General features: G+C 34.2%; 2 protein-coding genes and 1 long non-coding RNA gene across 4 annotated transcripts in view; 1 reads left to right on the top strand and 2 right to left on the bottom strand.

Moving 5' to 3' along the window:
• LOC127938525 (uncharacterized) overlaps window positions 1-7,496 on the top strand; it is a 68,155-nt gene extending 60,659 nt beyond the window's left edge. The window contains exon 2 of the long non-coding RNA XR_008148729.1: window positions 7,291-7,496. This is a non-coding gene — a long non-coding RNA (uncharacterized LOC127938525). The remainder of the gene's footprint in view (window positions 1-7,290) is intronic.
• LOC127938436 (nectin-4-like) lies at window positions 467-20,786 on the bottom strand. 2 transcript variants are annotated; one of them, XM_052535041.1, is made up of 11 exons: window positions 20,439-20,785; window positions 15,877-16,071; window positions 13,264-13,431; window positions 11,336-11,614; window positions 10,106-10,220; window positions 5,853-6,004; window positions 3,936-4,110; window positions 3,789-3,864; window positions 2,439-2,501; window positions 2,147-2,332; window positions 467-865 (listed from the first exon to the last, which is right to left on the bottom strand). In XM_052535041.1, the coding sequence occupies exons 1-11, from the start codon at window positions 20,485-20,487 to the stop codon at window positions 584-586; spliced, it is 1,740 nt and encodes a 579-aa protein (XP_052391001.1). In that variant the 5' UTR covers window positions 20,488-20,785; the 3' UTR covers window positions 467-583. The 2 variants fall into 2 exon arrangements, with proteins under 2 accessions (XP_052391001.1, XP_052391010.1); XM_052535050.1 differs by lacking the exon at window positions 15,877-16,071 and having other exon boundaries at window positions 20,439-20,786.
• A 1,522-nt stretch (window positions 20,787-22,308) lies between these two features.
• Window positions 22,309-25,291, bottom strand: LOC127938427 (high affinity immunoglobulin epsilon receptor subunit gamma). The gene is made up of 5 exons (XM_052535028.1): window positions 25,125-25,291; window positions 24,572-24,663; window positions 24,089-24,121; window positions 22,673-22,696; window positions 22,309-22,585 (listed from the first exon to the last, which is right to left on the bottom strand). The coding sequence occupies exons 1-5, from the start codon at window positions 25,261-25,263 to the stop codon at window positions 22,517-22,519; spliced, it is 357 nt and encodes a 118-aa protein (XP_052390988.1). The 5' UTR covers window positions 25,264-25,291; the 3' UTR covers window positions 22,309-22,516.

Here is a 25,291-nt window from a genome sequence, read left to right as displayed (position 1 = left end):
GCCTTAAAATAAAATGTATATAAAAATATTTTTAAAATTTTTCATGGTTTTAGTTTTGGTAAGCTATAACAATGAGAAACCATATTTTTTATTAACATCGATTTATAAATGCTGTATAATATATACATATTTATTTAATTGTTAGCTATATATATATATATATATATATATATATATATATATATATTTTTTTTTTTTTTTTTTTTTTTATTGTCAGCTCATATTAGCTAATGCATGAACTAAAGGAAATCTTTTTGTAAAGGGTTTCCTCAAATCTTATCCAAATGTCCAGGTTTGCCATCAGTGACACTGAACATCTCCAATGATTGTGATGCATTCGAGTGCTTTGCAGAAGGATGATCATCAAGTCTACTGCAGATTTTCGCTATTGTGCACGAGTGATATGCACGACTGTTTTGAGCGTTAATGCTTTGCAAACGCTCCTACAGAAGAAAACCATGCCGTTTGAGAAAGTAAATGGTCATTTTTTTGTGCACTGCCCCTTTAAGAGTTTCCAGATAATCAAGCTGCATGCAGCGACGATCAGCACAACGCTTGAGCTGCAGGAAGGATGGAGTGTTGATCAGATGACGGATCTCTGTGAGTGTATGATGATGGCGTTGGGGTTTGCCCTCGGCGTCAGTCCGCCGTTGCTGCACTGGAAGTAGTTGGACACAGCTTCGGCTAGCTGATGGGAGTTCACAGCAGAGCTTTCCTCGTCTCCTTCAGGAACTCGCTCTCGCTGCACGTCTCGGTGAATCTCTCGGCGAGAGCTGCGCTTCCATCCTTCACCGATGGCATCTACAGTCAGACCCGAGCTCAAGGACGGAGGAGGAGAACTCTGATCCCGGTGAAGCCCTGAATCCTGGAAGAGAAACACGTCATCTGAGATCTGCTTACAGCAAAAGGCTTGTTGAATATGTTGAATATGTTGAATAATCACTGTTTTTTCACTGCTCATGTCAAGTCTAGAAACATGATGATGTAGTTTTAACCCTATAAAGCTACAAAATGACTCTAAATGATCCAGCTTTGCTGTAAAACCTGTTTCTGTCGTCTGATGGAAAGATAAGAGTTTTTTCAACAAGTAAAAGACCTTTTAATACAATCAAAATTTTCTCACTTTTTGGTTATAAATATTCAGTATCTGCACCAAATTGCACATTTTTGGGTCTCTGAATAAAACAGCAGTTTTTTCCTTTTATTCTTACTACATTTTTTTTGTATTGTCACATTATTTTAATGATAATTAAGAACATTTTCCCTCCACAAGTTCATTCCCTTTTGAGGGTTTTTTATAATCTCAAAGATTCTCATGAAAATAAATTATAATAAAATATATAATAATAAAAAACTTACATTTTACAGACAAAATTTGCATAAAGAAAGAATATTAAACACACGAACATATATGTAATAGGTACGAAAATAGTTTGTATAATAATTATATAATTAATATAAATATTAATATATAAAATACACATTTTCTTTAGACATACAACAGTGACATGAATATAAAAAAAGTCTATTTTTTGACAATAAAAAACAACCTTAATTTTTGGTTATTAATTATTATTCTGAAAGTTGATTCTCATCAAAAAAAATTAACTAATACAAATTTTATTTGTAAATTAAATGAGCATAAATTTAAGGCAGGAGAACCCATATATAAATACTTTCCTGATTTATTTGCATTATGGTAATGATGCAAATCTTTTAAAATCATGAAAATGCATATCATTTCTTCTTTCTTCTGATTTTGTGAGAAATGACAGGAATTACAGAAGTTGCATATGAATATTAAATATACATTTTTGTGCATTGTGGGATTTTGCGTGTAACACTATAGGAGTCTTAAAAGCCTGATGCATCACATATGACACAAAACAAAACATGCAAACTTTTTTTTTTGTCTAAAGCTTCAATATACTGATCTATTTAAAGAGTTTTCTGTCTGTTATGTCAGGCTTTACTGGGTTCAAGCATCTTTAGATCAGTTTTGTGATCCATGTCACTTAAATCGTAAGTTTGGGGTGCTCTAGAATTCAGTCAAAATACAGTTTGATTCTTTGATGTGAATCAGTTCAAACGGTCATTTCACGCATTAAGAAGTGATCTGATGTCACACACACACACACACACTCACCAGTGACATATTGCTGGATTTGACGTAGGACTCGACTCTCCGTCTGCGCTCATTTCTCTCCTCCTCACTCTCTCTCAAGGCCTTGCTGGATCGCTCCGGCCGGTGTGTGTAGATGGCAGGACGTCCCAGACTGTCCAACTCTACGTTTCCACGTCTGCCTCTCACGTCACTCAGAGGTGAACGATCCTACAGAGAGACACAGATGTGTTTATTCTGCTGAGGGTCTCACTCACTCACTCACTCCCTCACACACTCCCTCACACAAACTCACTCTGGTGTGAAGCAAACTCACCTGCACTGATAAAACACTGCCCTTCATCACACTGTCCATCTGAATCAGTGAACCCTCCTCCAGCTGCAGACCACACACACACACACACACACACACACACAGAGGAGGTAGAGTATGATGCATCACATGACTTCAAACTGTGATCAAAAATCATGTTTCAGGAACACACTTCCAGGCAGGTGCACAACATTTACAGAACTAGCACACATTTGATAGTTTAAGCTTAATTTAACTATAATGTTTTTAATAGTGCTTTAGTTTTAATATAACTATAGTTTTATAGCTTAAGCTCACATTTCATAATTATAGTTTAAGGAAGAATTCAGAATTTCATGAAAACATAAAAAAAAGCCAATTTTTAGGACAATCTGTTCGTATTGTGACATTATTTTCATGACGACTAAAAACATTTTCGATCCACTAATGTATTCCTTTACTTTTGAGGATTTTTTTTATTATTATCAAAAGATGCTAATTTTTTTAAATATATTAATACATATTTTTACAATTAAAATCTGCATAAACTAAAGTCAGGATAATAAACACTGAATAATATAGAAATACTAATTATTTGCATTATGGTATATACGCTTTTTAATTATATAATATTTATGACAATTAAGAACAACCTTGCTTTTGAGTTTTTTGTTATTTGTTATTATTCCTAAAGATGATTCTAATAAAATAAAAATAAAAAAACACTAATGCAAAGACTTTTTTAAATGAAACGAGCATAAATTAAAGGCAGGAGAATAAACAGCAACTAATATAGAAATACTTGCATTATTCTAATGATATGAGTTTTCTTAATTATGAAGCTATTTATGGAGAATATAATTACTTATTTCTTTCTTTTGATTTTGTGGTGAATCACAGGAATTAAAGAAGTGACAAATAAATATTAAATATAAATAAATCGATTTTCTTTTTTGCATTGCGATATTATTTTCATGACAATTAAGAATATTTTCCCTGCACAGTTTCTTTACTTATATATATATATATATTTTTTTTTTTTTTTTTTAAATAGTTTTCATTATTGTATTATTATTAGATTCTCATCAAAATAGAAATACTGTAATAGAACGAATTAAAGTCAGCATAAATAGTACAATAAATGGAAACTAATATATAAATAATTTAACAGTAACAATTATATTAAACAAAATATATTCTAGCATTATGTTTAAGTACGTTTTCTACATGTTCATAACAATGCAACAATGCAAATGTTTTTTGTGTACAATATAATTTCTTCTTCCTTTCGTTTAATTTAGTGGTGAATGGCAGGAGTTCCAGCAGTGATGAGAACATTAGATGTGTGTCTCAGGTGTTTCTGTGGAGGCGTACCGCTGTCCTGGGATCCCCGTTGATGGAGTTGAGTCTCCTCATGGAAACCTGTCGTGACAGACTGATCATCTCCTCCCTGAGACACAAACACAATCATGTTGCACTGAGAGATTTCCTCTGGATGCATGTCTAAGGTCTCAGACTCACGTTCTGACGCTGAGCGCTCGCTTCAGCTTCCTGTTCTTGCGTTTAAGGTGACAGTTGACATAGATGATGGAGATCACTATAAAGATGACCAAAACCCCGGCGACAGACGCTCCTATGATGATGATGAGAGTCTCTGATGGGCTTATCACAGGGTGTGGAAACTCAGTGGCATGCTCTGAAAATAGACAACAAAAACGGCTTCTGACAAAACTTCACTGTTTTATTCCGCACTGTGTTCTGAAGGTTTTCATGCACACTCATACAACATTGTGCGGATGATATTAGTAAAAATATTTTCCCTATTCACCGGTAATGTCTTTAATTTAATAAAAAAACGTTAATTATTATTTACAAAAAAAAATAATAATAATGTAAAAAAAAATTAAAAAAGATAAAATATAAAAATTAAAAAAAATACAATAATAAAAAAATAAAATAAAACCACATGGGGGTTTAATTTAATTTAATTTAATTTAATTTAATTTAATTTAATTTAATTTAATTTAATTTAATTTAATTTAATTATCTCCACATGGGGGCAACAGAATCACAAAAGTAGACAAACGCTGAGTAAATTGATAGTTGTTTTTTTTTTTTTTTTGCATTGAATGGACTGTGTTTCAATTGGTTTCTGAGTCACTGTGGACTATGATTAAGATCTAAATTTAAACGATTCTGTAAAACATTATGAGGAAGTCATGTGGTAATAACCAACAGAAAAACCCCTGAGAATATCATCGTGCGGATGATATTAGTAACAATATTTTCTTTATTCACCGGTAATGTCTTTAATTTAATAAAAAAAGGTTAAATTATTATTTACAAAAAAAATTAATAATAATAAAGTAAAAAAAAATAAAAAAAGATAAAATATTTAAAAAAAATAAAATAAAAATAAAATAAAACCACATGGGGGTTTAATTTAATTTAATTTAATTTAATTTAATTTAATTTAATTTAATTTAATTTAATTTAATTTAATTTAAATTTAATTTAAATCTCCACATGGGGGCAACAGAATCACAAAAGTAGACAAACGCTGAGTAAATTGATAGTTTTTTTTTTTTTTTTTTGCATTGAATGGACTGTGTTTCAATTGGTTTCTGAGTCACTGTGGACTATGATTAAGATCTAAATTTAAACGATTCTGTAAAACATTATGAGGAAGTCATGTGGTAATAACCAACAGAAAAACCCCTGAGAAAATGTAGAGACGGGCCACAAACACAGAAATGTTTCCAGAATCAAACATCATCTTGGTTATTTTAAGCACATTTTCTGCTGCCCTGATGTTGGTACTGCTATTTTTAACAACATTTACAAACTTCACTTCGAGCTGAAAATATGTGTGTATATATATATATATATATATTTTTTTTTTTTTAAATCCTATATTCTATATATTCCTATATTAGGGCATTAAAAAAATATATATGTTAATTATTATTATCATCTTGATGTAGAATCTTCTTTGTTCACCTTGTAAAGCACTTTGGGCAACTTAGTTGTATTTATGCAGTGCTATATAAATAAATAAATAAATAAAATTGATATATTATTTATTTAAATAAATAAATATAAAAATTATTTAAAATAAATATAAAATATTTTTTTAATTATTAAAAAATATTTACAATTATTTACAAAAAATATTACAATTAAATATTAAATTAAAAAAAGTATTCTCGGTTTTAATTTCTGTATAAAATGAAAACAAATCTCATAAACAGGGTTTTTTCCAGAATGAGCGTATAAATAAATCTGAGAATTGATGTAATGTACATTAACATGATTCCCCTCCCACAGAAGGAAATCTGTGAGAGAAGTGTCGTGGGAAAACCCATGCGGTTGTGTTCATCGGTCAGTGTGACGATCGGGTCTTGTGTCATTTGTATCTTTAGTAGATTAAACACCTACTTCCGATCTCCACTTTAAACTCGGCTTTAGCGATTCCCACGCTGTTAGCGGTCTGGCAGATGTACACTCCTTCATCCGTCACGTTCAGAGGCCGAACAAACACCAGTCTGTCCTCCAGAACCAACACTCCTGCTGGGAGACGACCGGCCTTCCTGAACACACACACACACACACACACACACACACACACGCACACACACGCACACACACGCACACACACGCACACACACGCACACACACGCACACACGCACACACACACACGCACAGAGAGAGAGAGAGAGAGAGAGAGACAAACATTAGTGGACGCAATTATCTGTAGTGTTCATTAAGTGAGTTCAATGGAGAGCACCACAAACGTTCTTTGGAGTATATTTGGAAATATTATTATGAATTAAAATAACTGTCTTCTGTGTGAATCTGTGTTAAAACTCCTTAAGTGTCACTGGCCCACCGGTGGGCCCAAAGCCATTGCATATTTAAAACCGTAATATTCTATACTAAACCTAAACTAATCTTGACAAACTATATATCATTGGAGACCTTAGAGGTTGTATTTTTTATATTTGACCACTGTTTTATATTTAAAATTATGTAGTGACAGTAATTCATAAATTTGTGACAAGAAAATTTAGCAAAAAAAAAAAAAGTAGTTGCCTTTTGTTACAAAAAGCTGATACATACATATACAATCACGAAAGTATATATTTCTTATATTTTTTTGGCTGCCAATAATTCAGACAAAACATCTTTTCTAGTTTTTATAAAAAAATGTGAGAATAAATTGAATATGTATATTTGTATATCTATGATTGATGTTGCAAGTATTCAGTAAAAAATTAAATGAATGTCAATTTCATGTATGATCATAATATGATGTGATAATATGATCATGATCATGTATGAAGTTTCTGTAACAACACTCTAGTAGCTATGTTTGATAAAAAAATCATTTACAACATATCTAGAATGTTTTATTGCTGTTTGAATAAAAAAAATCAAATCAGTCGTCCATTACAATTCATACAAGGAGCATGACTAGTACCTAGTGGACATTGTTGGTATAGCAACTAAAAATAACACAGAAACCTCATTTTTTTGTGATATCAATGTCAAATTTGGAACACAACTTCTTTAGATTTTAGGCTTTTCATTTGACATGAAATTAAATTCAACACATACTTTTTTTTAATTTTTTTTTTATAAAATATAAATAAATATTAAATTATTTTTTTTTATTACAACAAACTTAAACACCTATAACTTTTTTATTTTACATTTTATTCAACTTCTTTCACATGTACAAGAAACTTCCAAGTGTGTTTTTAAAAACGAGCCCAAAATTAGGTTCATATTCCAAACCGTTCCAGAATTACATTAATTTGAATCTGGACATGCCCTTTTCAGCTCTACCCCCAAAAAGGGGGTGTGACACTTAAGGGGTTAAAGTGTAATTTATTTCTGTGATGCTCCGCTGTATTTTCAGCATCATTCCTCCAGTCTTCAGTGTCACATGATCTTCAGAAATCAGAATAATATGATGATTTACTGCTCAAGAAACATTTCTGATTATTATCAGTGTTGATAACAATAATATTTTTGTGGAAACTGTGATGCATTTTATTTTTCAGGATTCACAGATGAATGGAATTTTAGCATTTATTTGAAATATAAATCTTTTGTGACATTATAAATGTCTTTACCGTCACATCTGATTAATTTAATGCATCTTTCATGTATAAAAGTATTCATTTCTTATTGACCACAAACTTTTGAACTTCTGAAGATCATGTGACACTGAAGACTGGAGGAATGAAGCTGAAAATACAGCGGGGCATCACAGAAATAAATTACAGTTTATTATATATTCACACAGAAAACAGATATTTTAAATTACAATAATATTTCACAATTTTTACTTTGATCAAATAAATGCAGTAAATAATGTTTTTTCCAAAAACAAGACTTAATAACTTATGCATATTCCTTTGCATCTAAATCGTGATTTAAGAATGTTCAGATATTTGTTCTGGAAAAGCAAAACAAACACTTTCTTTTTTTGAAAGACTGCATTTGCAATCCTCGAGCTTCAGTTTAATTGTGCATGAGACTTCCTCCATCAGTATCGGTCTTTAATCTGCGGTAGGTGGCTTTAACCCCTCAGACAGGTGTGAATCAGGACACACACACACACACACACACACAGTATTACTTTGGCCGATACCCCATAACATCACACAACTGCAGCGACGCCAAAAACCACATTAAACACATCTCAGGTTTCGGACCTTCACTGTAATTATCATCTGAGTATCATGTGACTCCTGCAGCCTGTTACCAGTACATTCTCCAGCACTACCTGAATGAAAACAGCTCCTCAGCAACTGTATGCATGCAAATATGACCCACACACCATGCAACTTTAATAAAGCACCCACATGCATGATCTGAGGACTCCTTCACGTCTGCAGAAGCATGCATGACGATGCATAAATGTGGTTAATTGCAGTTGATGCGCTGCATTTTTAATCCAGTACGAAGCCTGTGTTTCTGTGCCGGTTAAAACAATCATTACAGGGCAGGAGGGTTATTTAGGGCTTAGCTTGTCTCGATACACCCCACCCTCATCATTTAGCATCCTGCTCTTTTTCTCTCTCGTTCTTTTTCTTTCCTTTCCCGTGCATGAAAAGCGCCCTTTTTGGCTCTTAGCTCTCAGGTTGCAACGAGACACTGAAGCTTTTATTTTATCCTGAAAGGAGCATGTGAATATGCATCGCTGCAGTTCAGAAGCCTTTGTGATTGTGTTAAATAAAGAGAAACACAATGAGAGAAGGGGTGGAAAACTAGTGTTTTTGTAGGGATCTTTGCAATGTCGCTAGTTCAATTCGACACTCGTTTATGCAACTAAAGCGTGCTGAGTTTAAATAACTGTGCTGGGTGATCTGGCAGACAGCAGCGTAATCAAATAATAGTCACACCTAAAGACTGACCGTCTGATGCATACGACACAAACATGAGAGTATTTCCCAAAATCACAACCGCTGATCTCACTGGCTGCGGTAATCTTCAGAAGTTAGTCACGACTGGGTGATATATAGCTAAAAATATCCTAAGTACTAAATAATTTCAATTAAATTTGTAAAATAATAAGTTGGAAATATTAAAATAACCACTAATACTAAAACAGTAAAAAAAAAAAAAAAAAAAAAAATAAATAAAAAATTATATTAATAAAATATTAAAATAGCAAAAAAAATTCTAAACAAGTTCTAATACAATAAAATAAGCACTAAAATAATAAAACAGCTAAATTAAATACAACATACTAAAAATAGTAAAAATAAATATAAATTATTAATGTAAACTACATACTATCAGTAAAAAAGGTGAATTGTAAAAATAAATACAACATAATAAAATAAATATGAATATTAAATTAGTATTATTTTAAAACAAATAGTAAAAAAAGCAAAATAGAAATGTATATTAAATGCTAAAATATATAGTAATACTAAATTAGTAAAAAAAAATAATAATTTAATACCAAATACTAAGATATATTTAACCCACTGTTTTCCCTAGAGAAGAGTTTGATGAAATCATTTCCATTTATAATAATAAAAATAATAACACATTTATTTATATAGCATCTTTCAAACATAAAATGTGACTTGAAGTGCTTTACATAATCAAGAATAAACTGTTAAATAAACAACAAACATTACATCCAATAAAACAAATACATCAAGCTTACAATATGTATACAACACATCTAAAACAAAACAGCACATTCAATAAAACAGACAAAAAAGAAATACTGATTGTGCTAGCTTCCCTAATATCTGAAGGTAACGTTTTCCACAATTTATGAACATAATTTGCGAGGGCTGCATCACAATTCTTTGTTTTTCTTTTCTAGTAAACCTGTATTGGAAGATCTTAAAGTTCTTGATGGGGTATAATTAACAAGAGAACTATCAATATAATTATCTCCTTGGCTTAAATAAGCAGAAGTCTTTTAACAGATTTTTGTGGAAGACCAGTAAAAAGTGCATTACTGTAGTCAAAAGTCTACTTGAAATAAAGGCATGAATTATTATTTCTGCATCTTTATGATTTAAGAGATACTGTGGTAATTTCTACAGCCAGACTGAAATAAAACAGATTTTAAAAACAAAAAGCAAAGCTAATTGTGGTTAGTCACTTCACACATCAGTCAGACTCAATCTTCCTGTGCTCTGTGAAACGGTGTTACCTGCTCCACGTGATGTTTTGAGGCAACGGGTTTCCTTTAACCACACATCTGAGCTCAGATCCCGAGTGTCCGATTCTCCAGGAACCAGAATCAGCGATCACTGCATCAGGAGGATCTGAAGCACAAACACAGGCTCACATCAACGACATTATCATTAACTAAAACTACAAATAGAAAAAATTATTTGTATCACCTGAAATAAAAAAAAAATAAAAAAACTGTTTTATGTAGATGAATTTAATCTACTAAATAAACTACTGGAGCGGGGGAAAAAACTACAGAGACACACACACACACAAAAAAAAAAAAAAAAAACCTATATTACTAATTTTTATAAAAATAGAAAAATACTACTACTACTAATATAACACTTCATCATTGTTATCTTGAAATAAGGTGAACATTAATTGAAATAAAAGGAAAAAAATACAAATAATATTATTATTATTAATATATATATATATATATATATATATATATATAAACTTAATTCAGATTGAGCCCAAGGAAACATTTATTGCTTTCATTTAGTTTTACTTGATGTACTAAAATAATTAAAACTTAAATAGTATAATAAAAACTATATAGATATGAAAAAAATCTAAGACTTTAATGAAGATACAATACAAAAAAAAGAAAATATAATGCGAACTATTAAAAGCTATAACAGTATTTCACTGATACAAAAATAACACTGTATCAGGGTTATTATTGTTAACTAAAACCATAAAAAATTCAGTTACTTGAAATAAAATGAGCATTAAAATAAAACAATTAATTGTCTTTAAAAAAATCAAATAAAAATGCTAAAAACTCAGATCAAAATGAAAAAAATGTTAACTAAAAATGAAAACAGAAAAATAAACTTTAAAGGCTCAGTATGTAATTTTCGCTGCACATATTCAAAACAAACAAAGAAACAAAGGCGTAGTTTGATGGCATAATGATTGGTGTGGAATCATGGGAGTTGTCATCTTCATCCCCACAAAGCCAATGCAATCGGACAGGACTTGGGCAGAAATCATGTTCATGTATGAGCTAACGTATTAAAGATTTATTAACGTCACTGTAGTATGAAGCAAGGTGAGGCTGAGAGCTGTGCACGCTCTCGGGAACAAAAAATGCACATATTGTGCCTATAATTTAAAATATTAACAAAATATAATATAAAGCAGCATGGACATTCCCCAAAATGTTGATTATTGGGTGATGGGTTTAAGTATGACTCACAGTGCACGATGAGTTTGTTGCTGATTCTGTGCGGGCCGTCGAGAGCCGGATGCCACACCAGGCAGTCCAAGCGCTGTTTGTTCATGCTGCGCAGTGGATGAAGGGAAAACTGCGAGGTTACGACTCCATCCTCTCCAGTACGGTTCTGAGACTGCCCAGGAACGTCCGTGTCCCATGACAAATGCGGCGGAGGGTGTCCAACCGCACGACAGAAAGCAGCTGCGCGGAACGACTGGCCTTCCTCAAGAATCACCGGATCCAAAGACGAGATCGGAAAAACTAGTGAAGGAGGAACACAGATGAAGGACTGTGTTAAAGCATAATAACACTGCAAACTGTGGCATTTCAGAACATTTTAAGGCAAGAGAGTAATAGATAATCACTATACTTCCCCATTTAATAAATCACAGTACATTATGAAAATTGTCTTTTATTGTTTGTATGTTTAAATATGTAAAAGATGCATTTTCTAGTTAAAGATGCACTCATTTGCATACATTTTCTTGAACACTGGATAAAGTCAGGATCAAACTTCTTGTTTGATTTGGCTGACATATTAGAGTTAAAGATTTCCACAGAGGGGACTATACTTCAAAAAGAGAAATCAACTCTTTTTAATCACTCCATAAATCAGAAAAAAGTCAAAAGACAAAAAAATACATATTTTTTGCCATGTTTTATGTGTAAAATGTTATATAAATCATTGTGAATGATATATGAACAAACCCCTCAGTAAAAACCTTCAAAATATAGAGAGGAATAAAAACCTAAGTTTTGGTGTTTGTAAGTTCTGCTGAAGTAGAGATAAAAACTCATTTTTTTAAAAAACAGCCCGAAACGTATAGGCGCAAATAGATAAAGTGCAGAAATAAATCCAGGCAAATGAAATATGAACAAACCCCTCAGTAGAAACCTTCAGAACATAGAGAGGAAAAAAAACCTAAGTTTTGGTGTTTGTAAGTGCTGCTGAAGTGGAGAGAAAAAACTCATAGCTTTTAAATATGTGCATTTTCAGCATGTTTTAGGAATAAAATGTTGTATAAATCAGTGTGAATGATATATGAGCAAACACCTCAGTAAAAACATTCAGAATATAGAGAGGAATAAACCTCTAAGTTTTGGTGTTTGTAAGTGCTGCTGAAGTTGAGAAGAAAACTTTAAAGATACGGACTGTGATTAAAATCAACAGATGCAAATAGATAAATTGCAATTAAATAAACACTTAAATGTGTATCTTAAATTTTTTTATTCCACTTATCTGAATAGGACAAGTTATGGAAGCAAAAATAGACCAAAATCTCAAAAATTACCAGTGCATGAAAAAAACTATTGATTTGGTCGGTGTAAAACATGGCCAATAATCATACATAGATATAAACAAAATATTGAAAATTAACATAGAAAAAAATTATTCCATTAACAGACTAAATAAAAGAAAATGCAACACATAACACCCTAAATGTACATTATTGATGATAACATTTTTTATATATTAAATATAATAATATTGATTCATACTGGGAATGTCCATCTACTGTTTTTCGCCATAAAAAATGTTAATTAATAATTTTTACTTGCAAAATCTATAAAGTTCACAGTAAAATTACATATTATGCTAATTATGGTATAAAAATTACATTTAATGTTATCTGTAACTTATAGTTACCCAAAGGTAATTTTTTTACTGTACAAATAAATGTATCTTTTTTTTTTTTTTTTTTTTACAGCATATTACTCTCTGGAGTGCTACGACACAAAGGAATTACAAAAGCAAAGTTATTTTTAAACTGGTTTGTTTAGCAGAAACAAAAAACATGTTGATTTTGTACCTTACTGCAGATTAACGGTTTAACAGACCTTCCTTTAGCAAACAGAAGTGAAATGAAGCTTGAGAAAATCAAGTGAAATGTGAAAAGAGGGGATCTTACTCCAGACAGTCAGACTGATTTGTCTCTCGAAGCTTCCAGAGGGAAAGGTGGAGATGTGGCAGGTGTATGTGGCCTGATCAGCTTTCTTTGTGTTCAGAATCAACAGCGTGGAGTCGACGGTCGGTTCGGAGCTCTCGAACTGAACACGATTCAGAAAATCAGGAGACGCTGAAATAAAACAACGGAAGAAAAACATTAGATTCAATTAGAGGGAAATTCTCAAGAGACTTGTGTCAAAAACAACACAAAATTAACAAACGGTTGTTTTATTCCTGGACATTCTTTGAACACCCTATATGGAAATCACATGCAAACTTCAGTATTTACGTTTAGTAAATGTCAGTGTAATGTGAATCCACTGAAACCAAATCGATTCTCCTAAGCTCTTATTGTTTCATCAGAAGTCTTGTTTCAAAGACACTAAGAATCACCAGAAGATTCAGGAAGACTTTTTGCTGCTTATACAAAAGCTGCAGGTTCAATCCAAATTACAAGTGACCCCTTAAATCCTGTCGTATTCAAACCAAGGTGATTAAGTTAACTAAAACGAAGTAATATCATTAAAAAAAAAAAAAAAAAACCTATCTCATTTGAAATAAATTACAGCTAAATGTAAACTACGTGTAATTTTTCTTTTATTAAAATAAGTTTAATTTTTAATTGTAATTTTTCTTTCTCATTTTCATTTTGTAACAGCTTTGTAACAATATTATGTCACAACTGAAACTTAAAATGAAAATCAATAGATAGACATTTGAAAAGAATACAAACTAATAAAAATGCCTAAACTAAATTATTAAAACTTCAAAATGAAAATGAAAAGAGAATTTATAAAAAAATAAAAAATAATTCACAAAAATCTTATTTTATTTTTTATTTTATTTTTCATTTTCATATATACTTTAACTTGATGTATTAGAATAACTAAAACTAAAATAAAAAACAAACAAATTGAAACTATATAGACTTTTTATAAAACAACTAATAAAAATGACAAAAAACGATAACCTTACTTTAAAATTCAAATAAAAATAATATATAAACACAAAAACTTTAGTCTCTATAGTCTACTATAATAGTTTCTCAGATAATACTAAAATAACACTGTTTCAACCACAAAAGAAGTTATCAGGATATGCAAGTCACATTCTGATCATTTCTTTTGCTCTTTTTTATTCCCTGGTGGCCACAGCTCAAGTTTCACGGTGAAAACATGTTAAATTTGGGTCTGTTATTCACACAAATGATCACATGACTTCAAAGTGGAGTGGAATATAGCGTTTAAGTTATAGCAGCTACTGTTATGATATTTTATGATATTCTTATTCACAAGCTCCTCTGTGTTTCACAGAATTCAGTCAGTCATACAGGTCTGAGCTGATATGAGGGTGAGTAGATAATGACAGAATATTTAGTTTTTTGGGGGGTAAATTAAAGCAATGCACTAAAACACAGATGGCATGTATGAGTCGGTTCAGATAAAAGAGCCGATGAACACAATGCACCATTGAAAATATTCGTCATGAAACACGTCTCTAGGTGACAGACGCCCATCCGAAAACAATGCGTGTGAAACTGTTTCTATTTAACAAAACTGCTGGGGGGAAATGATGATTGTGTCTGTTTGTGCTGGGTGGATGAATCACCAAAACACACCAGTGTTATTTTAGTATCACTGAGATACTATTATGGTTATTAATATTTAATAAATACTTACATGCAATGCATGATTTTTTATTCATCAATTATTTTGAAATAGCTTTTATTTTTACATTTCAACATAATTTTACACCGTGTTAGTAGCCGACTTTTGTATTGTTTTTGTAATTATTATTAATCTAAATAGTTTTCATAAAAAAAAAATCTGTTTCACTTTTAGTTATTTTAGATACATATTTTATATCCAGTTACACTAAATGAAAATGAGAAATGTTAAAATGTCAACTCATTTCAGTTAATGTTTATTTAAATTCAAGTAAATAAATGTAAAGTGCTACTTTATTATAATTTATGTACTATTATATATTTTTGTGTTTTCAGTTTTGATTACATTTTAATCTTACTAAAAAATTTGTAATTTGTTTTGTCATTTTTATTAGTTTTTTTTTTTGATAATCCGTATAATTTTTACTTTATGTTGTAGCTAAAATAAATGATATATTTCATTTATTCATTCAGAATTTATTTATTACTTCATTTAAAATATTACTTTCATTTTAGTGTCTATGAAAAACTATTCGTTTTTTCATATTTTGATAGGATCAGATTTTATCACATTTTCAATTTTCATTTTAAGTTAAGCTAAACTTTTTGTAATTTTGTTGATTCTTTTTATTTAATTTTCCTTAGTTTTTTAGTGTTTATATAGTTAGTTTTATTATTTATTTACATTTTTATTCATTATTTCGTTTTCAATTTAATGGTTTTCATATGTTTCGTGAACTATAATAACCACATCTCACACACACATATTTCAGCCCAAAAATCACAAGAAAACAAAACGAAGCCTGTTTTGAGGACCATTAAATTGTTCTGCATTGTGAAATCTGAGCCACAAACATTCCTAACAGGTTTTGTGAGATTCACTCAACTAGTGTGTGTTTGTACACACACCTTCGGGTCCTTGAATAAAGTGTCCGGTGATAATCTGTTCTCGTTCTCCTCCTGGTTTCTGTCTGGACCAGGTCACTTGCACCACGTCCTCATTGGCCTCCGCCCTAAAGCGGCAGGGCAACCGGGTCTGTGCATCAGAGAACGAGCGCAGGGAAAGAGACGGAGACGGCTCGATAAACCCACTGTGAACACAGACTGAGACATAAAGAGACAGTGTGAACATCTGCAAACAGCACTGAATGGGTTAACTATTAGACATGAGGTGAGGGCCGACGACAGTTAATAATAAACCCATGCTATCATGATCAATCGTTCTTGCCCTACAAACATGTCACAAAAAACCAAGGACGTTCCCATGCAGTGCAATGAGAAAGACACAGATGTGTGACCTTTCCACACACACACACACACACACACACACACATCATGAGGTGAGATGAGATGTAAATGATCTGCACATATAACACACTGATTGAGAGCTGAAGAAATCAAGGCTCCTCAGAAGATGTGAGATGTTCTGGAGGCTTGTGAAGATCATTCCTCCGCTGAGGAACAGTGAAAGTAAAGCTTCTGGAAACAAACGCTCCTCAAAAGATCCTGAGGATCAGATTTGAGACTTGTTCATCTGGAAATGTGACTGCGGTTATTCTGACCTTTACTTGATCAAAATCTGTCCAGATTTGACACGTGAATTACCCTGAAAGAGATTTGACTGGATAAAGAAACTCTAAACTATCAATCGGAGACAGAAGACGTGGAGGAGATTGACCGGTTTGATTTACAGATCAACTTTGTCTTGGGTATTTCTTATAAATGCCTCAGAAACAGAAATAGTCACTGGTTTTTATCCAATAAGAGTCTAATCTATTAAATGTATGTCTATCAGCATTTATTGAGTTGATCTTTGATATTTGATGGCACTCTTGAGATCTCGTGCATTTTTTTTACCCTGGTATTGGCTTTACGTTTAAGGACATTTCTGCTCCTTTTGTATGATTGTGAACTGTTTTGGGCCTCCACTTCATGTCCAGTGTAAAATCATCCTGAATCAAAACCAGAGGAGAAACTCTGGACCAGACTCTCTTCTTTCAGAATCGACAAAACGAGACAGAAAGCAGAAGACAGTGTGAGGCATAGTGAGAGAATGTCATCTTGCACTTCTGGTTATTGTTTGTTCTCGTTTCAGGTGACAGAAACAATCAACACACACTGACACGCCACATGTTTAAAATAACAATACATACTTTACACACACACACACACACACACACACACCCTTCTCTGTCTTAATTCTATTCAACTCAGACAGCTTTATTGACATGAAAAGCATATTTTGTATTGGCAGACCGTTCGTTTGATTAAAAAACACAGGAAGTAGTTTGGAACAATAGAGTGTGTTTGGTGTGTGTGTGTTAGAGAGTCCGTGAGTGAGTAAGTGGGTGACACACTTGTGTTGATGATTTGTGTGGGCCGAATAGTTAAGAGTGAGTGTGACTTCGGCTGGATGATCTCCGTCAGTCTCAGCAGCAGCTGAAGGAGGGGAGGGCTTTATAATGGTATGTGCTGAGGTCACTCCTCTTCAGGTGTTTCCAGAATTTGAAGACTATTTTTTTAATGTTTAGAAGGAGAGGGTATTTGGCCTAATTCTGCCCTGCATCCATTGTTTTGTTTATATTTTTGGACAATGAGCATTCACACATACACACGCACTCATTCACTCACCTCCACACACCCACTGACTCACACACACACACACACACCTCCACACACTCACTCTCTCTCACTCACCTCCACACACTCACTCTCTCACTCACACTCACCTCCACAAACTCACTCACTCATAGTCACTCTCTCACGCTCACTCACACACTCACTCACTCTCTCACTCACCTCCACACACTCACTCACTCACACACCACTCACTCTCTCACTCACACTCACCTCCACACACTCACTCTCTCACACACCACTCACTCTCTCACTCACACACTCTCTCACCTCCACACACTCACTCTCTCACACACACACACTCACTCACCTCCACACACTCACTCTCTCACACACACACACTCACTCACCTCCACACACTCACTCTCTCACACACCACTAACTCTCTCACTCACCTCCACAAACTCACTCACTCATACTTACTCTCTCACGCTCACTCACACACTCACTCTCTCACCTCCACACACTAACTCTCTCACTCACCTCCACAAACTCACTCACTCATACTCACTCTCTCACGCTCACTCACACACTCACTCTCTCACCTCCACACACTCACTCTCTCACACACACACACACACACACACTCACTCTCTCACACACACACACACACTCACCTCCACACACACACTCTCCCAGTCACCTCCACACTCACTCACCTCAACACATTCACTCACACACTTACTCTCTCACTCACCTCCACACACACTCACTCACCTCCACACACTCACTCACTCTCTCACTCACCTCAACACACTCACTCACACACCACTCACTCTCTCACTCACACACACTCACACTCACTCACTCACCCCCACACACACTCACTCACCTCCACACACTCACTCTCTCACCCCCACACACACTCACTCACTCTCCCACCTCCACACACTCACTCTCTCACACACTCACTCTCCCACTCACCTCCACACACTCACTCACTCATACTCACTCACCTCAACACACTCACTCACACACTCACTCTCCCACTCACCTCCACACACTCACTCACTCATACTCACTCACCTCAACACACTCACTCACACACTCACTCTCTCACTCACCTCAACACACTCACTCACACACCACTCACTCTCTCACTCACACACACTCACACTCACTCACTCACCCCCACACACACTCACTCACCTCCACACACTCACTCTCTCACCCCCACACACACTCACTCACTCTCCCACCTCCACACACTCACTCTCTCACACACTCACTCTCCCACTCACCTCCACACACTCACTCACTCATACTCACTCACCTCAACACACTCACTCACACACTCACTCTCTCACTCACCTCCACACACTCACTCACTCTCCTCAACACACTCACTCACACACCACTCACTCACCCCCACACACACTCACTCACCTCCACACACTCACTCACTCTCTCACTCACCTCAACACACTCACTCACACACCACTCACTCTCTCACTCACACACACTCACACTCACTCACTCACCCCCACACACACTCACTCACCTCCACACACTCACTCTCTCACCCCCACACACACTCACTCACTCTCCCACCTCCACACACTCACTCTCTCACACACTCACTCTCCCACTCACCTCCACACACTCACTCACTCATACTCACTCACCTCAACACACTCACTCACACACTCACTCTCTCACTCACCTCCACACACTCACTCTCTCACCCTCACACACACTTACTCACTCACCCACCTCCACACACTCACTCTCTCACACACCTCCACACACTCACTCACTCTCTCACTCACCTCAACACGCTCACTTACACACTCACTCACTCATACTCACTCACCTCCACACGCTCACTCACACACTCACTCTCTCACTCACCTCCACACATTCACTCACTCACACACAAACTCACTCACCTCCACACACCCACTCACACACTCACACTCTCTCTCACCTCCACACACTCACTTACCTCAACACACACACACACACACACCTCCACATAATCACTCACTCACTCACTCACCTCCACATATTCACTCACACACATACTCATTAAATTACTCACTCACACAAACATATACACTCTCACGCACTCACTCACTGTCTCACACACATACACACACACATACTCACTCACTGCCTCATACACACACACACACACACTCACAAACATACAGACTTACTGACTCACACACAAATACACACACATGTACATTTACTGACTCTCACACATCTCACACACACACACACACACACACAAAACAATTAACTCCCTCACACACACATATATACACAACTTACTCATATTCACAAGGTGAGTGTGAATTCACGAAGTACAACATGTTCCTGGATCAACATCCTTGTTGATTCTAAAACAACATTCCAATCAACCAATCAGAACTGAGATCTAAATTTTCAGGAAACATCTGTTTTAGGCATAAAATCAGGGTTACGTGCTTCTACACCCTTGTTAATCAGCTATCATTTCCTTCTGATTATAGAACACACACACACTCACTCACTCCCTCTCTCTTTCACACACACACTTGCTCCTTCACTTATTTCCTCCATGTCAGTCATAAATGAGTGAGTAATGGTTTTTGAAGCTGGTTGAACTTTAATTACAGTAGAAGAGAATGTGACTGTTCCACATCACAGATCAATCATCACACACCCACACAAACACACACTCTTGAGCTAACATCTCATTCTGAATCACATTCAGCCAATATACTATTTATATTCACCATTTACTTGACTAAAAAGGCTGCATGAAACGCACAATAAAGTAGACAAAAAGGACAGATGTGCTGAGAGAGAAACGACTAAATGATTTCAGGTACAGTAGATTTTCTTACCCATCAATCTGAAGCCGATCACACAGACGAGGGCCAGAAGATTCGTCATTCTGCTGGTTTATTCTGCCGAGATATTGCTCTGTTATTCCTCAACGCATCTCGTCATGTCCTCACGCGCTTCTTCTCTTAATCCATCTGAAACTGTGTTATTAAATATGGAGGGATTATTGGTCAGCATAATAAAGAAAGTATGCGAGATGAAAATGCGATTCTGTCACGAAACATGAGCTGAAAGTCTACGGAAGGACTAATAAACTCCTGATTAAACTCCGTTTGCAGTGAGTTCACGCATTCAAACGGGCTCAGGTGCGCGTTCATTCACACCTGTCCTGCGCGTTCACGTAGGCTCCGCCCACCACTTCCGCACACAGACACACACCTTTGACATTTGAGTTGAGCACTGACCCAAAGCTTTTCTTACTATCTCAGGAATCTCTGTGAAGGATTTCTAGAAATGTATTTATATAAAAAAAAACTCTCTGAACTCACGTCGAGGTGTGAATTTCTTTCTTTTTTTGAGGTGTATGGGTTGTTTTGTGATGTAGAAATGAACAGGACAAACCAGTTCAGATGTACATTCCTCACATTTCTTGTTAACATGCCAACAAGCAGCCAAGAAAATGTCAACTCCAGTGAAGAGGGATATACAGAGTTTGTTTTTACTTTATAGTAAAAGAAAACTATTAATATATATTGTTATTTAACAATTATTTTTATTATTGATATAACCCTGATACTTTTTAACTACTACGTATATGCGTGTTAATTTATGTGTACTTGTGCAGAAGTTATTTCTGTCGTTCTAATATGATTGGTCACGTGCTGTGTGCGGATAGTTTACCCGCGCTTGGGTTTTCTCTTGTTTTTGTAGAATAGTTAATCATTACGTTATTTCCCAGACAATGGTTCAAACTGTTTTATAGCGCCATCTGCTGGTTAATACATCGGACATATGACATATACATCATAAATCGTTTATATATATTAAAAATATATATATTTAATTAGATAAACGTTCTCATTAAGTTCTGAACAAGTTATTTCTTAATGTTCTCTGTTCTCTTTTTTTTTTTAAATGTTCAAATATGTTATTTTTGTTACACTAACATTAAAGGAACATTCCATTTTTCAAACATCAAAGAACGTTCCGAAACGAGCGGTTACATTTAAAAACGTTTGAAGAACGTCCGACTTGGGAATGTTACCAGATATTGTTAAATGAACGTTATATTAATGTTACTGGAAGAACATTTGAAAGGTTTATTTGCAAAAACAGATAACTAAGTTTTTTTAATTTATTTTTTTATTTCAAATAATGTTTTTTATTATATTATCATGTTTGTATTGTGTTAGCTGTATTTTTAGTTCTTTTTTAACCTAATTGAAATAAATCATCTTCATTGTGATTGGAATTAATTGGGATTCACAATAAAAAAGAATGCAGTTATCTGTTTTTGCCAATTAACTCTTTATTTGTTCTGATGACGTTCGTCTGGGTTATTTAGTTTAGTTTATAAAGTACTTTTAGCAACATATATTTGTTTATTTACATTTTTAATACTGTTCTGATCATGATATTGTTGATTTGTTTTGAGTTACATTCACATCATATTTACAGTAATTAATTTTCATTTTCATCCAAAGTGACATAAAACTGAGAAATCTTGAGGCACTAAAATTATTTTGAATATATCTTTATTTCTCAACACATACGTATATATTTCCTTTTGGTTCATTAACCACTATAGATAAGAATAACACATTGCAGTGAACTGTTAAACAATTTTCATACATTATCAAGCAGCATAACAAGCTGTTTTGTACACATTCAACTTACAGATAGCAGACACCATAAAAAGGAAACACACTATTAAGTTAAAAACATAATTTTATTATGTTGAAATGAAGAGGCACACACATGTATTTCATACATTAATTGTGACGTTTGTCTCAAAGACACATGCAAACAAGGCCAATAAATCAGAATCTCATGACCCACAAAGCTCTGCTAGCTCGCTTACTTATAAACACAGCACAGATATAGTTTAAAGACACCAGCTGCACAGTTTGAGATCTTCTCAGGCCAGAGGCTTCTTCTTCCCGGGATGGAGAGTGTCGTAGGTGTCCACGTCTCGCCGTCCCAGATCCTGAAGAAGCACAAACACACACACATGAAATCACTGCAACAGTCACTCACTCACCAGACAACATGAAGCTCATTGACAGCACAGTACCTGATAAATGTCTCCTTCTCGTTTCTGAAAAACACAAGAGGACAGTGAATGCGAGAAGTGACTCTTGCTCAAGACTGTGGTGTTAGTCAACACCTATTCCGCTTTCTGATCCTCTTTATGCATTTGTGTGACTTCATTCTGTCTCTCAAGTGAACTATGAGGACATTTTAACAAATTACAAGATGAACAAGAGGCACCATAGCGTGTTTATCGACCGACTGAAGGGGTTTTTCTGTGCGTTTAATCATGTGTAATTTAAGGATGAATTTGTCATCAGAAAGTGAGCTCAATCAGGATATTGTAATTTGAGTTAATCGTTCATAACGAGTTTAATATCAAAGGGAATAGTCTTTGTTGATGTCTTTATTATCTCAGTGTCTTTATTTAGTTAATGTGAGCTAACAAGGTTATGAATAAACATTCATTTAGAGTCATCTGATCATTAATGTCATGGAGTGTTTTTTTTTTTTTTGGTCAAACACTCATCTAATATTTTTTCTTAAAAAACGTACTTGTTTCAGGACATGAAAAAACTAAATAATAAATAAATAATAAAACTGGAATGTTCCCTTAAGGTTCACATAACCAAGAAAAATGTTTTCAAAAGCGAATGTGGTAAACCTTCTATGAACGTTCAGAAATATGACCTAACAGGAACGTTAGTAAAATGTTCTTAGAACTGTTTTTACAAATGAGGATGTGTTAAAAAGGAGTTTTTCTTTTTCTTTTTTTTTTTTTTTTTGAAGGTTAGCTGTGTGTGTGTGTGTGTGTGTGCGTGTGCTAAATTTTCACCCAAATAGGAAGTAAATCTGACAAAACCTGCTGAAGACATCCGCATTTGCAAAAACAGTATAAAATAAAGTAAATGCAGCATTTTTGGTGACACTCGAAGAATCTACTGTATGTATAATGCATTAATATAAGTATTTATGATGGACATGTGTTTTCATGCATTATACTTTCTAAATGTGTAACACTGAATATATAAAAGTCAAATGAACTTTATTTCTACAGCACTTTATACAATTCTGATTGTGTCAAAACAGCTTTATAATGCTGTCAAACAGGAAACAGATTCTCTATAATGCAAAAATACAATTATTCACAAGATTATACAGTGCATTATAAGGTGCATTACGAGGCAAAATTAATGCACTAAAACAACATTTATAATGCATCATATATAAAGGCTTTAAGTGTTACTGTAAATATGCAGAATGTTTTGCATTAATGCTTGGTTTAAGTATTGATAACCAGCTGTATATAAAATAATAAGTCCATATTTAGATAACTAAGTAGAGGAGTGTATGCATGTGTGTTTGTGTTTTTAATAGCTGTCTGTGGTCAACTGACGAACGAGAAACAGAAATGCCATTATAGAATCAGCAGAAACAAACCACAGAGAGAAATACCCACCTCTGAGAAAGCTTTATCTCCAGACGAACGCATCTGAGAAAATACAAGCAGTGAACATTACTTTCATGATCAGAGAAATTCAGTTCAACATCAAAAACATATTCTGTTCATAACATACAGCGAAGGCCGTGTCACAAAATTGAGGTATTTTTTATTTAATCCTGAAAACAAAGTTTTGGGATTTTAACAAACTGAAAATAAGGAGGTGAAGATTTCAGCGTAATCTAGAATGTAGTATTTTCTTTAGGCGTTGTTCACTGTTCAAAACTGTACTGAGAAAGTATTTTAATCCCAATTTAATGACTAAATCTAAATGTTCATGAAAACAAACTGAAAGTTGAAGTTGTAGACAGAACGATAGATTAATGATTAATGATGATAAATCTTATTAATATAAGTCAAGTTTTTGGTGTAGTCACCAAACAGATATTTTATTCTATAATGAGGTGGAAAATGACACTAAATGTCATGATGAAGTGTCACCTTTAATCTGCAGTAAAGGACGGTCAGCACAATGCCGTAAACGATCAGAATCCCATCCAGGATGTAACACACTTTTCCATCCTCCTGCGCAGCTGACAAACAACAAGATATTTCACAACAGCTTCAACAAATGCCATCCACGCCAAGAAAACATTATTACTTTAATACAAGGAAATAAATAACCATTGAGTATATATATATAAATTTCAATAAACATGCTTAATGTTAAATGTTTAAAGCGATATATTATAACGTTAAAATATTTAGATGTTTAAAGCATACCGTTTTTATGAAGCAAATACACAGCAAAAAGAAATCCAGTTGTAAATGAATTCATAAAAGTCTAATTTACTCTCATTAACTTGAAATATAGCTATAATAACATCTAATTGTTTCAGAACTACTATGTATTTGTTAAATGCGGAACAGGAAGAGGTGGTTTAAAATGACCTTTCCTAAATGAACTTTTTCACGCTTTTTTGTTACAGATGTGTCTGTCAGGATTTCTCAGGTGGTTCTACGTTGGATGAAGTTTGATTTGATTTGATCTTACCGACTCGTCCGGCGTTGAGCAGGAGAATCAGGCCGAGGTCCAGCGAATGCATCTTTCCTCTGAAATGACAGACAGAGGGAGAGTCGAGCAGAAATACACGAAGAGGAAGAGTAAACCATGGCAGTGACAAAAGAGTCATATAACAGGAAGCTGTGGGTTGAGACAAA

This window comes from Carassius gibelio, chromosome A2 (assembly GCF_023724105.1).
Source record: "Carassius gibelio isolate Cgi1373 ecotype wild population from Czech Republic chromosome A2, carGib1.2-hapl.c, whole genome shotgun sequence".
Classification (NCBI taxonomy): domain Eukaryota; kingdom Metazoa; phylum Chordata; class Actinopteri; order Cypriniformes; family Cyprinidae; genus Carassius; species Carassius gibelio.
This window is presented reverse-complemented; position numbering and strand designations above follow the sequence as displayed.

Excerpts from the sequence above, each read along its gene's own strand:
- LOC127938436 (XM_052535041.1), bottom strand. The coding sequence starts at position 20,487 with ATGACGAATCTTCTGGCCCTCGTCTGTGTGATCGGCTTCAGATTGATG. Across the intron at positions 10,221-11,335 it reads CAACAAACTCATCGTGCACT|ATCCTCCTGATGCAGTGATC; the intron begins GTGAGTCATACT and ends TTTGTGCTTCAG. Across the intron at positions 2,333-2,438 it reads GCAGTGTTTTATCAGTGCAG|GATCGTTCACCTCTGAGTGA; the intron begins GTGAGTTTGCTT and ends GTCTCTCTGTAG.
- LOC127938427 (XM_052535028.1), bottom strand. The coding sequence starts at position 25,263 with ATGACTCTTTTGTCACTGCCATGGTTTACTCTTCCTCTTCGTGTATTT. Across the intron at positions 24,664-25,124 it reads GCTCAACGCCGGACGAGTCG|CTGCGCAGGAGGATGGAAAA; the intron begins GTAAGATCAAAT and ends GTTGTTTGTCAG. Across the intron at positions 22,586-22,672 it reads GAGAAGGAGACATTTATCAG|GATCTGGGACGGCGAGACGT; the intron begins GTACTGTGCTGT and ends GTGCTTCTTCAG.